At 34.7% G+C, this 13,472-nt stretch overlaps 2 protein-coding genes, 1 long non-coding RNA gene and 6 other non-coding genes across 9 annotated transcripts; 1 reads left to right on the top strand and 8 right to left on the bottom strand.

The window, feature by feature from the left end:
- Positions 1–1,838: 1,838 nt before the first annotated feature.
- Positions 1,839–2,659, bottom strand: LOC8289677 (putative glycine-rich cell wall structural protein 1). Its single transcript, XM_002510984.4, has one exon. The coding sequence runs from the start codon at positions 2,648–2,650 to the stop codon at positions 2,096–2,098; it is 555 nt and encodes a 184-aa protein (XP_002511030.3). The 5' UTR covers positions 2,651–2,659; the 3' UTR covers positions 1,839–2,095.
- Positions 2,660–6,315: 3,656 nt separating this feature from the next.
- On the bottom strand, positions 6,316–9,901 carry LOC125369719. The gene is made up of 2 exons (XR_007215405.1): positions 7,652–9,901; positions 6,316–7,136 (listed from the first exon to the last, which is right to left on the bottom strand). It is a non-coding gene; the product is annotated as an uncharacterized LOC125369719 (long non-coding RNA).
- On the bottom strand, positions 7,836–7,934 carry LOC112536598. Its single transcript, XR_003080589.1, has one exon. It is a non-coding gene; the product is annotated as a small nucleolar RNA Z107/R87 (small nucleolar RNA).
- On the bottom strand, positions 8,043–8,137 carry LOC112536596. Its single transcript, XR_003080587.1, has one exon. It is a non-coding gene; the product is annotated as a small nucleolar RNA snoR31/Z110/Z27 (small nucleolar RNA).
- On the bottom strand, positions 8,676–8,767 carry LOC112536599. Its single transcript, XR_003080590.1, has one exon. It is a non-coding gene; the product is annotated as a small nucleolar RNA snoR31 (small nucleolar RNA).
- Positions 8,835–8,934, bottom strand: LOC112536603. The gene has a single exon (XR_003080591.1). It is a non-coding gene; the product is annotated as a small nucleolar RNA R30/Z108 (small nucleolar RNA).
- LOC112536591 lies at positions 8,999–9,098 on the bottom strand. Its single transcript, XR_003080582.1, has one exon. It is a non-coding gene; the product is annotated as a small nucleolar RNA R30/Z108 (small nucleolar RNA).
- On the bottom strand, positions 9,179–9,284 carry LOC112536597. Its single transcript, XR_003080588.1, has one exon. It is a non-coding gene; the product is annotated as a small nucleolar RNA Z107/R87 (small nucleolar RNA).
- Positions 9,902–10,096: 195 nt separating the features above from the next.
- Positions 10,097–13,238, top strand: LOC8289678 (protein ORANGE, chloroplastic). The gene is made up of 8 exons (XM_002510985.4): positions 10,097–10,467; positions 10,584–10,698; positions 10,810–10,926; positions 11,058–11,144; positions 11,327–11,403; positions 11,599–11,726; positions 11,997–12,133; positions 12,721–13,238. Exons 1-8 carry the CDS (start codon positions 10,265–10,267, stop codon positions 12,796–12,798), a joined length of 942 nt encoding a protein of 313 aa, XP_002511031.1. The 5' UTR covers positions 10,097–10,264; the 3' UTR covers positions 12,799–13,238.
- The last annotated feature ends 234 nt before the right edge of the window (positions 13,239–13,472 follow it).

Genomic DNA, 13,472 nt, shown 5'->3' with positions numbered 1-13,472 from the left:
TGGACTTGAAGAAGTTATTTCTAATACGCACTATAAAAATGCCATGAACATTGAATAGATTTTAAATTATCTTAGTATAAATAAAGCTTTAATGGAATCACCAAGAGATGAAGAAATTATTGAAGAAGTAATAGGTTTGTCAGCTAATGACGATCAAGATCCAAATGATAGTAATGTTTTACCACATATTTCTCCAAAAGAGGCTTTTCTTGCGGTGGAGATCTTGAACAATTACTTGCTTCAACATGAGAAAAATATACCAAATGTGGTTTACAAAAAGTTAAAGATGAAATTGAATTTAGTTCACTTGCAAAGAAGAAATAATTGACTATAGATATATATTTTAGGAAATAATAAAATTTTAAAATAGAAATTATCTAAAAAGTGTCTTATTTTATAAATTTATACAATAAATGTAATTTTTATATTATTTAATAAATTATTATTTTATATTTTCAATGAACCTTAAGAAATTTTTTAAAAATTATTATCTTATAAATTTAGCGAAATTATTATTTTATCTTATTGGTCCAAGTCGGGACCGAAAGAAATTGTTATTTAGTCAAAATTATTAATTTATCAAATATTAATTTATAGAGGTTCGACTTTATGATATTTTTATTGTCAAAGAACGAGAAAACAAAGAAAAGATATATGTGTACCGTTAGTTGCTCAATATCACTTTTGGAGTGATTAAATCTCTTATTTAATGTATATAACGCCTGCCAGTTACCCCAAGACTGTTTGGTGATGCATTGGCAACTATTTATAGCATCATAACATCACTACTCTTGATCTTTGCCCCCAATTCACGCAACCTAACCCAAGCAACAAAGTACATGACTGTCCAAACGAGGAGGACTGAATATGGACAGGGTCATGCACCGTCTTACTCGTCCATCGGTGTAGGGATGCGGTTAATCTGTCTACCCCGCCTGAATATCTTCGGTTTGGACACTCCGTTTCCTTTTTAGGTCCAGCATAAAAAGCCTGAATCTATTCTTTAATGAGTTTGAAAAAACTACTTTCTTGAGGACCTGTATCCAGGTATAGACAAATTATATAGGATTATGAGAACTCGAGCCGTATCTCGCCGACGAACTCGCGAGAGGCAGTACTACCACCACCACGCTACTGGAAGTGGGCAATCTATTAAACTTCGGATGGAACAATTTCGTGCCCAGCCTGACCTAGAATGACTTTGGCTCTAATATTACTATTATCTTGGGATGCATCTACTTTGTGATCACTGAAGGCTATAGCTCTTAAAAGTCTCAACACCTCCCTCCCCACATTTAATGATTATTATTAACTGTAACATAATTTTAGTTAATTCTGATTTTCATCCTCTTCACTCTTAACAAATATACTTCGACCCGCTTCATTTAATTCTCCACTCCCTCTGAAATAAATAGTACTAGTTTCATCCTCCTCAAAAATAATATATTTTTAATTTACAATTCAATTAAGAAATCTAATTTCTTTTTAGTTAGTTTTAATACTATTTGTCTAAGATATATATTTTTTAATTTTATTATAAATTATAATTTCAAAGCATAAAATGTACAAATTATAATATTTATGTTATAATTTACTTAAATAGGCTAAAAAATAGAACAAGATAAAGTTGAATGTCTCTAGCCACTAAATATAGGCTTGGGGTTTGAAGAGGTGTGACTATTACCTTTTTCCTTTCTTTTTTCTTTTTTTCCTTTTGTGTAGAGATAGTTAACAATATTTGTTCTCGAAATTTGCTGAAGAAAAACTGAAGCAACAGAAGTAAGATCCCATCTCCTACTTCAGTTTTCTATTATTCTCATATGCCCTCTAAGATTCACTAATTGAGAATTTTTCAGAGTTTCGTTCGATATTGATATTTGAGCTTTGATTATACATATCATGGCAGTAATGCAAGTAACAGAGAGGCAAAGCTTTTGTTAAAAAGAAAAAGGAAAAGAAAAGAAACAGTAATAAAACTGCATATATATGCCAAACTCAAACTATATAACAAATATAGCTAGCCAGCTTACACACCTTGGACCCTATTTAAAACATAAACCTCAAACTTTGATCCATTAAAACACCGCATATCTCATCAGCCATGGTTTCTTTTCCCTTTAGAATCAGCTGGCGAGTGACTGCCACCGCCACTTTCTCCACCAGCCCTGCCACCAGACCCACTTCCAGCCCCATATCCACCGCCATGTGCACCACCACTGCCTGACCCATAACCATATCCAGAACCTGACCCACTTCCAGACCCAAACCCATATCCAAAACCTCTACCGAACCCATTTGGCGACCGACCTGAACCCGAACCATAACCCCATCCACTACCCGGACTAGACCCCCAGCCCCAACTGTAGTCATAGTTTGGGCCATGACCAGAGCCAGTAGCCCCAGTGGAGCCGTCGCCTTGCTCATTATTAGGCCCTGTAGACATTTCAGGAGAAGCCACTAGCTTGTCAACAGCAGCGCCACCAACAGTAACTCCAGTGATGAAGAAAAGAAAGAAGAGAGTGAAACAAAAGAAACTGGGCTGCATTATTTTATTGAAATTCTTGGGTTTTGAATTATGCCTGTGAGAGAGTAGAGGATTATGATGGAAACCTAAAGTTGTGTTAGTGCACGTTATGATTTTGAGGTGCATGAAAGTGGTGGGTATTTATAGTGGATTCTGATGTTGACAAGAGGCCACTCGTGATTGTTTTAAACTCTCCTTTTCCGATAGTGCACATGTGGAGACAGTAGACACAAGAATTTAACTCAGCAATCACTGCTGCTGCCATTTTGCCACATTTGCACCACCGCCTCACAACTAAAATATTTCCTGATCAGTAAATTGCTTCGTGACCACATCACTTGCACTTATCATGATTTAACTTTATAAATAATAGTAAAAAAAATGTAATTAATTAGCTAGCTTGGTTAAATCTGGAAAGCATCATCAAGACAAGAACAGCATATGAAGAAAGAAAGAAGGGTCTTCTAGGACTTTAAGCTGATCGATCTCAATCCTCAAGGTTATCAGTATCATTTGTGAATATCCACTATGTATTCGGGGTGCAATCATTCGGCAGTGGAAGTACTTTTAATTATATATTGGTTTTGTGAAAAGTTGCTTTCATTCCTTATCCAAAATTAAAGGTTTTGCCTCTTAGTTAAATGTTAAAGAATATGAATAACAGTTTTGCAGCACAACTTTCCATTTTTCGTATTCTTGATCTGTGTTAGATACGGCTTCCAGTATCATCAAAACTTCTATAAAATTACTTCTAATTCTTTAGTAATTGATATATTTAAAGATCAAACACTATAAATATAAGGGAGTTGATTGTATTTGGAAGATAAAAGAATTATTTAAATTTGTAAGGAAACAAAAACTAAACTCCTTATTAAAAAAATTGATTTCAAAATTAAGTTTGAATAAATGAATTTTTCTTTTCTAATAGATCATAATAAATTAAGCAATGATATCCTTATATTTAAGGTAGATAATTTAGTAACATTTGATGATGTATAGTTTCAACCGAGGATAAATGGTACTTGCTCTTCTCTGAAAAAAGTATAAATACGACTTGAATAACTTGGTCAAGATGGTGGAAACACTTGGGACTTTATTTTTTCGTGAAATTGCCCTCGAAATCTAAAGATTGATCCTGAAGCAGGATGAATCAGGAAAACTACACTGGAGGAACAGAAAATTCGAAAAGAATTAGAAAGTAGGTCCAAAACCCATGAACCATTTAGTGGCAGTAGCTTTTATAACCGGCCGGCCATGCCACCAGAGGCAAGTGGCAACAGAAGCATGGACACAAAAATATAGTGAAAGCCTAACCTCAGCAGGTAATAATGGATTTATTTGTTGGGCAGTTGCAAAAAGAACCTTTTTTTACTTGCTTTCGTGATATAGTGGCAAATATGATTTTTTGACATCTGCATTCTTGTACTGGAGTAATCTAAATTTAATTCTTTCATGAATACGACGTGAAACCAGACACGTGTACATGCTTTCCAATTTTAGCGGGGGGGTATTTTGTACCTGTTTTAAGTCTCTATTTGTCTAATGTGATATCTGTTTTGCACTTGCGATGATATCTTAGCTCAAACACATATTCATTTAGGACCACAAATTAAAATTATAAAAATATCTGACAGGATTAACTTAGTTTGGCAGAGAGTGTTTCCTTTACTTTATCAATTAGGGATCTATTAACTTAAAAATTTAGTTTTGAATTTTGAATGGAATAGATGGATGTGGAGGTCCAAAAAAGATGGAGGGCATGCTCTAATTTACATCCCTCAAAACTTGTGATTTTGTGAAAATGTAAATATTGACTTAAGTTTGGACATGTCCAGAATCTAGGGGGCACACAGTTTAGGTACACCACCTGTAACTGGGATCGCATGCACACTATTGCAACGTTATAGGGGCCGTCGAGGATACGACGAAATGGATATTTCAATAGCCCAAAACCGTGTGGGGGCAGTGAGCATGCATCCAGCTTTGGCAAGTGTCAAATTAGACCCCCTCTCAGTCTCAAGTTGGACCATAACTCACTAACTTCAACGGGTCACTCTAGTGTATTAGCCCAATACATGTGCAATTGCAATTTATAAAATTATTATTTTTGTTCTTCTCTTTCTCTTTCTTGATTGGCGCGATTGACGGAACAAGTGGTGCAATTTGCATTTCCTTACCTAATCATTCTTAAGCCTAATGTACTCTGACAAGATCTTGCCTGCTTATGTAATATTGTTATGTTTATTCACAAAAAAAAATTAATTTTTAAAAATAAATATTTTTACCATTTCAATTAAATTTCAAATATATTTATATTATATGATTAATTTTTAAATTGTTTCTTTAAAAGAGAATTTTAGTCTTTAGGATTACCTTTACTATATCTATATGTTGAGGTAAAAAAATGTAATAAAGTTTAGGTAAGCATGAGGCAGTCTGCCTCCCAATAGGTCTAAGAATTTTATATCACACGTATTGTAGATTGAGAAAAAGAGTAAAAGCATGCTCCTTGCAATCATCCGTGTGCCTCGTATCAAAGGGAATATGAAATATGCACGAATATTCTGATTATAGAGTGGGAGCTGCCACTTGCTATAATCAATTTATCATCTTGTGCAAATGCAATTGTGTTGGTTTCCTTTATCATAACTAGTCCCCATTTTGCATAATCCAATTGTGGGTTCAGATATTTTTTGATGATCAAATTTGTAGACATGTCTAAAATTAGCAGCTAAATACATACCATTAAGAGTTCCCTAGACAAAGTGGCAAGCAAGATTTTAAGTGGAGTACTGATAGTGCTAAGGTCCGTCCAACAATTTTTCTTTTTTTTTTTGTTTTTCAGATATTTTTCTTTTTGATTTTAGCCTCAAGTGAAAAACTTCCATTTAAAAAAAATCAACACAATGATGCCCTTCTTGTGTTGAACCTTTTTTTAACTATCTTTTGAGGGCAATGCCTTGAAGTCTATCTAAATACAGAGAAGATAAACTTTTTCTTACAGTTCTGTTTGTTTCATCTCCGTCTTGATCTGCATGTGTTAGTCTTTTTTGATACAACTGCAAATACTACACCTTCTCCTTCTCAGCACACTGATTTGATGGGTTGAGATTTGAAGAATATTAGAGGTGTTTAAAAAGTTTCAAAACATTACCTCATGAATATACTACTTTTTCTCCAAACAAGGTTCTAAAACTTTGAAAAATCTCCATCTAAAGAGGCTGCAACTAAATGTTTCTCGATTGCTAATTTAATGACATAGTGCGATCGATAATACCATCTGCCTAAGAGTTTATTGGCGATGTCCAATCACTTACAGCTGCACAATTAGCCACTATTTACGAACAAAAGAAAATGTTTTGGGACTATTATAAAGGTGTCTAATCTCATCAACTACCGGAGTAGTCTTCCATTGAAAACTCTGATCTTACCAATCTGGCCACCAACAATCAATGTAAAATTTATTTTATTTCTGAAGAACTAGAGCAATTCGAGATACAATGTGGTTTTATTAACATTTAAAGGTCATAAAAGAAAAACCAAACCTGTAACATGGCCTAATTACCTAGAATAAAAATTTAATAATTTTAATTAATTTTTATAACTTTTTTCACAGAGAAGCACTAAATTTCTAATTTTCTTTTTCAAAAATAGCGAATAAATAAGCCAAAACGTACAAAGTTGTTGAAACTCCATAGTTGCCCATCTATCCAATATCCCCCGTTGCCTAAAAGGTTCCAGAATTCTTAAAACGACGGCCCAATAATCATTGGAAAAACCGCAACAGAAAGTTAATGATATAACTCATTTTTTTCAAACTCGGAATTGAAGTAGTAGACAATCTTCACAAGTTTGCCATCGAGAGCTGTGATTCTTTTTCTCTATTGTCAAGAATGATAAACTCATTGAATTGAATCAGGTTAACATCCATTAGGAGGGGCTTTTCCTGTTAATCTCGAAACTAATACATATCCAACAAGGACTAATATGAAAGAATCATGCTTAGAAAGCAAATTTGCTAACCTACACAGTCTAAGTAGAAACACAAAAGAGCAGTAATTGAAATTGATCACCACCAAGGAATCAAATCTCACAAGCTATCTTAGGAAATTAGAGATAGCTTGCCCAACTGAATGCATCACCGAGAGCAACAGTCTCTGCTACAAGAGGGGAAGAACAAATAGCGTTCCTAGTTCCTGCATCAACCACAATAACAGCACTGTTTTTGCTCACAGAAGATAACTTTGCTTTTCCGAAACTGCTGAAAATGCTGCATCTGAATTAACTATGCCACCTAACTGAATCTAAATCTATTATTGACTGAGTTGATCTCGGGACCTCATTTCGGAGCACTAAAGAATAACTGATAGTACATTCCAGCTTCTTTAATAGTTTTGGACATTTCAACTTCTCCACAAGAAAGTTATAAGCTTTGGGGGGGTATCCATCTTCCAGAATGCCTTTCCAAAACTAGGAATCTCGCCCATCCAGCATCCCGTGCTATCCAAACTGACTGCTCTTAACCTTCAATCACAGAAAAGACTCACGCTTGCTATGATGCCAAACCAAACTACCACCGCACTCTTCACCTCCAGCACTTATGTTGAGATTCCTATTATGGTAAAAAGGATAAAATACAACTCACTCCATTAGGATGTTTACTTGGAGAGAATTTTTTTTACATTTTTTTTTATTTTTAAATAAAATAAAAACTTCTCATTTTAATTAAAAATTTGTAAAATATGTTTACTTTAATTTTTTTTTATTTAAGTAAAATTTTAAATATAAAAAATAAACTTGAAATAAATAAAATAAAAATTCTTTATTTTCAAATGGCTTTTTATAAAACAATTTTTTTTTAAAAAAATTAAGTTATAATTTTAAAAATATAAAAAAAAAATATTTTCTATTTTGATTCTAAAAGAAAAAACAAAAATAAACACAATTCTATTTTTTTTATTTAAAATTTTTCCGGAAAACTGACATTCCCAACATTTAAAAATTCTGTCAATGAGATCAGCAACTAGCAACGCCTAAGGTTTGCCAGTGACCACTTTAAAATTTTCAGATCCAGGAAAACATTTATCATCCTGTTTTTAAAACTGCAGGAATACCACATTTACGAACCAAATTGAATTATTTTGTTGCTCCATTATGCCTGATCCCAAGGAATTGCAGAGAGCAATAACGCCGTTATAGGAAGAACTAATTACCCACTAAACAGTCCACTTAACGGTATAAAATAATAGGCAAGATCTAATATATATTGACGACCAGAATCGAAAATAATATGCATGTTGGCCGGCTAATAGATCGCTCAGTGCTGGTTATCGACATACAAACTTCCCAAAGAGAGTAAGCTTGTAATCCGGTCTGTTGAGCTTGAATTTTAAAAATCATCATTGCGAACTATTGTGCATACAACCAACAGCAACAAGCCCACAATTACAAGAGGAGCCAAGCAAAAAAAAATCATTTTCCACAGAAACACAAAACAGACAACTAGAAAGTTGTTATCATCATCATCAGAACGGAAACGCTATTCTCATCCATAGCTATTAAAGCTATGTAGGAAGGTGTCCTAAGATATTCCAAGTTTCATCATTTGATGATTCGGACACCAGAGGAGAAAGAACAACACTTATTGGGGATTTAAGAACCCACATGAATGGACATTCTAAGATCACAACAATCAAATAAACGGATAGCCAAAACAAATTTGTGAATCTTTCAGTTAGAATCAATAGTTTTACACTGAATCATTTATAACATAAAACTTCAATGATGTCTAGAACTAGATCCCGATATGTACCATCAAACTTGGATCTAGTAGGATTCCCAAGAAATTCTTTGATTTCTTCCGGATTAGAGACTTCTTTAATATCCAGGAAGGCATTTAGGGAATCGGTCTGATTAGAGACTTTTCAGATTCAGATTAAAAGGATTCTATCAAAGCAATTACATTTATTTTGTATCGTACATACAAATAAATAAAAATTTCCATTGGTGTAAACTTAATGATATGATATGCATGGCATTAGGAAATGCACAGCTTGTAGAACCAGGAAACTGGTGATTTCAAAATAAGGCTTGTAATGAACTACTCGATTTCAAATCTTGGCTTAAATTTATTTTTAAAGAAAAACCATTAGCGGATTCAGAAGTGATAATGTTAACATCACTTGACTATTAAAGTCTCAGATCAAGTGTTGGATTATTTAAATATTGCTTCATCCCCATCCGCAAAATGCACCTCTAATTCAACACATACAACAAATCGACCAAATAGATAGAATGATGGGAAATGAGTTTACTCAGTAGCGGCAAAAGCAAAGTTATAGGTTCGATTCTGCCAGCTAATCTCTTCATTAACTCAGAAGAGGGAGCTGTGAATCCTCATAGCAAACCCTAAATTCCCAAAATAATTGACTCAGATTACTCATAATTTTAAGAAATTGAAAATGGAGATAGAGATTACTCAGTAGTGGCTAAAAAATTATAGGTTCGATTCTGCCAGCTAATTTCCTCAACCTTAAATCAGAAGAGGGAGCTGAAAATCCTCATTGTAATCTCAACCGCCAAAAATTTCAAGACAAAAATATCAAAATCAATAGAACGATTAGATGTAACGAAACTGATATATGAGATAGAGAAGAACGCTCAGGTCAGCGGGAAGGTCGACACGCAAAATTCTCTATAAAGAAGAGAAGCCTGCATTCCGGTCTGTTGAGCTTGAAATTCCTGAGTCATCACTGCGATCCTCTCTTCTCTCGGAATAAAATCAGTTTGGCTTTTCAAACTTAACTTAAAAAAGAAATGACAGAAAATAATTTTTCTCAAACAGAAGAAGAAAGAGATGCATGCGAAGGGAACGAAGCGACTATAGTGGCTAATGATGGAGAGACTGAGGATGTGATTGATTTATAGGAGCATGAAGCGGGTAACTAGGGTTTTCTTGGTGGGCTTCTCTTAAACTTTCCCCTATTTAAAGGGCTTTAACTATAGCAGCTCTCTACTGTCACTATTGCTGTTCAAGCCCATTTAGACAAGTCTTTGTATTTATTTGCTTTTGCTTTTGCCCTTTTTTTTTTTTTTTCTTTTGCATTTAATAACCTTAATTCTAGAACATGATATTCTTATATTTTTATTTATTTATTTTTCTCACTTTAGACTTTTTTTAATTGTTAAATATTTGTTCCTTATCATTTAAAATGTCTATAGAATCAATATAAAAGGCGGATAATTCAATATTTCTTCTAATACATTAATAATATTTGAATCAATAGAGTCATCAAATTGAGATGCTTAATAAAATAAATAAAAAACAAATAAGAAAAATAGGAGGAGTATTTATTTTAATCAATAAATAGAAAGAGTGTATTTTATCCATGCAAAACGTCCCTGTCGGACAAAGTGGAAAAATAGCCTCCACCCAAAATTAATGTTTAAACAAAATAGGAGGAAAAAAAAAACAGAATGACCAACGTGGTTCTTACACGTGGCAGACCAACTCACTTCCCACCAAGAAAGCTAATGAAGAAGAAGATCCTTTGGTAACGGCGAAATGCACCCAACTTCAATGCTCGTCTTGTCTCTACTCTCCCACTCCCTCAATAAAAAATTTCCACCTTTTGAATTTCAATAGCGCTACCAGAATCTTCAACTTTCATTCTATGCGTACATAGAGAGAGATAAATTATTCGCACCAGGAAGAAACAGAGATTGCGAGGGGACTGAAAGATGGGTACTTTAGGCAGAGCTCTAGCGGTTTCTTACCCTGTAAAACCGCTATGCTTGCATGTTCTTCACAATCCACATCACTCCACTGGTAGATTTATAGATGTTAACCGCAAATTGATTTCCAAGTGGCGATCTATGGCTTCTGAGCTTGATGCTTCTTCTCCTTCGTCTTCTTCTTTCGACTCTGACAAAAACGCTGCTGGGTATCACTTTTTTCTTAATGGCTCTATTTTTTAGTTTGATGAATTTACAATTAACTGATGATCACCAATTTAATGTTTCAGCATAATAACATGCTAATTAGTGATTTTGAGTGTAGATTTTGTATAATAGAAGGGCCTGAAACAGTTCAAGACTTTGCTAAAATGGAACTGCAAGAAATTCAAGATAATATTCGAAGTCGGCGTAATAAAATTTTCTTACATATGGAGGAGGTAAGTAACTCTCTTTTCTCTTTCTTATTATACAGGTTTTTTTTTTTAAATTCTTTGAATTTAAATTGATCATGTTGTAGAAAAACGTTACTAATTATTGAAAATTTGTAGGTTCGTAGGCTAAGGATACAGCAGAGAATAAAGAATGCTGAACTTGGGATATTACAGGAAGAGCAAGAGAATGAGCTTCCTAATTTTCCATCATTCATCCCCTTCTTGCCTCCTTTGGTATTATACCAGTGCCCTTATAGTCATTTCTTGCCATTCTTTAACTTCACCTCAACCTGATTTTACTTGTCATTTTCTCTCTAATTATGTTATCTATTTTAAGATGTTGATTAGTTTCTATTTGGTTTCAGAGTGCAGCTAATCTTAGGCTGTATTATGCTACTTGTTTTTCTCTTATTGCTGGGATTATCATTTTTGGCGGCCTTTTGGCACCCGCTGTAAGTTATTCTATGCTTCTTACTTTTGTATATTGTATTTGTTCCATGAGTCACTGTATTGTAAGACAGCATTACAACTTTACCAAAAATGCACACCCCGCCCATAATCAAGGCAGAGCTTTACGACTAAGCTGAGGTGCAACATTATTTCTTCTTTAATTTTATGTTATTTAACATTTCAGTTGGAGCTCAAGCTGGGACTAGGGGGAACATCATATGAAGATTTTATCCGCAATGTGCATCTCCCCATGCAATTGAGGTATGGTAGATGTGCTGTTCCACTTATATGTTTTAATTCTGATCATTTTCAGATTGATTTGCTTCTAGCTAAAGTTCCTATGGGCTTCTAGTTCATGATTTGATATATTTGCTATAGTCTCTGTGAAATTATGTTGAAAAACAGAATTGTTGTTATGATCAACTTGCTTATTAATGTAACTATTGTAATCTACAGTCAGGTTGATCCTATAGTGGCATCATTCTCCGGAGGAGCAGTTGGGGTGATCTCAGCCTTGATGGTAGTTGAGATAAACAACGTAAAACAACAGGAACATAAAAGATGCAAATATTGTCTTGGAACTGGTGTGTTCTGGATCCTCTCTATCCCCCTCTCTATTTCACTTGTTTAAATTTTGAGCCTCTATACAGCAAACTGAAGTACTTGCACCTTCTTGCATATGCGGTAATGATCATTAGTACATTATTCAATCTGTATTGACCTGTTTAATTCCCCTTGGGGTAGAGATGGAACTTGCAAAAAATGATCATAAGCATGCACATATGGTTTTTATCATGCATTAGAGGGGAATTTGCTAACGGTACTTATTTCCATTCCAATACTGATGAATGCAGGGTATCTTGCTTGTGCTCGTTGCTCAAGCACTGGAGCACTTGTTCTCGTTGAACCTGTTTCAACAGTCAGTAGTGGAGACCAGCCACTTCCAGTACCCAAAACAGAAAGATGTTCAAATTGCTCAGGAGCCGGAAAGGTATGATTAGATAGTTACCAGCTGATTTTCTGCATCAGGTTAGGTGGGATGATTAGATTCATGATTATGCATTAGGAGATAACTATAGAGTACACATGGCAAAATGTTTACCAAAGGAATTGGTAAGATGAGGCTAGGAAGCCTAAAATAAAAATTCATAAATGCCAAGGGTAGCCTGGCTTGGATGTTTGGTTGTTGGTGTGGGATTTTGGGTAGAGGTCATAGATTCACGTTTGGTGCTCGATATAGTCCAATGCAATTGTCTTGCTCAATGCTTTAGTCCAAGAATCCATGTATAGATGGGGCAGAATCTACAACACCAATTATGTTGATACTATGAGATTCCAAGCCTAATACTTTTTCTTCTCGGAAATGGTAAAGATTCAAACAAATAGTTTTTCATTGCATAGCAGTTCTTTTGGTTGCCTTACCATGGACTACTCTAGGAAGTTAAACTAAAACGACCAAGCATTTTTCTGACACGTGCAAAGTTTCTAATATGTTTGAACAGAAGTTTGAACAGGTGGAATAGGTGCAACTTTCATATTGTGAATTATGCTCTCCTTTTGTATCCAAATCATTGGCAGGTCATGTGCCCTACATGCCTTTGCACTGGAATGGCTATGGCAAGCGAACACGACCCGCGGATTGATCCATTTGACTAGACGCATATTCTCAACTCCCTCGTTTGGAGTGGCATAGCAGGTTAGCTTGGCCAATGGATTGACCCGTTGACAGATGTGTATGATTCCTTTTACTCTGTGTCAGATTCCTACTGGATAAAAACTGAACTCCTTGTGCACCAATGGCTGAAGAATTTTGTGTGCATCCGATGCCAAGAAACTATATTGTACAAATTATAGGATGTTTGTTGTTTTTATTGTCATGTTATAAAAACTCAAGAGGATATCATTCACATTCAGTCCTCACGTACTTACCATGCACGCAAGCAAGTGTGCAGCCATTTGGATGTGGTGATAGAAACTAATACAAAGGAGTGTAGGCGGGCGTGCACTGAAATATTATCAAAACTAAGTCTCTCCTTGTTATGCTATTGATTATAAATTTGGAACAGCGCAAGACTTGTTTTCTTTTCTTTTTTTAATTTATTCTTTTCTTCTATATATCTACTTGTAACAATGAAGATAAAGCGTCCTTTTCCATTTGTGTAATTATGACGGTGACATAATGTCCTAAGGGTTTTAATGGGTGGGGTTTCAACGGGGTGACTCTGTAATAACAACAGAGATGTCAATGTCTGCACTTACTTGGATAAGCAAGATGGCTTAACCATTATCCTCGAGTATCTTGGCATCGCAAAATGGGTTTATGGACTAGC

This window comes from Ricinus communis, chromosome 4 (genome assembly GCF_019578655.1).
Source record: "Ricinus communis isolate WT05 ecotype wild-type chromosome 4, ASM1957865v1, whole genome shotgun sequence".
Classification (NCBI taxonomy): domain Eukaryota; kingdom Viridiplantae; phylum Streptophyta; class Magnoliopsida; order Malpighiales; family Euphorbiaceae; genus Ricinus; species Ricinus communis.
The sequence above is the reverse complement of the archived record's forward strand: the minus strand, read 5'-3'. Positions and strand labels throughout refer to the sequence as shown.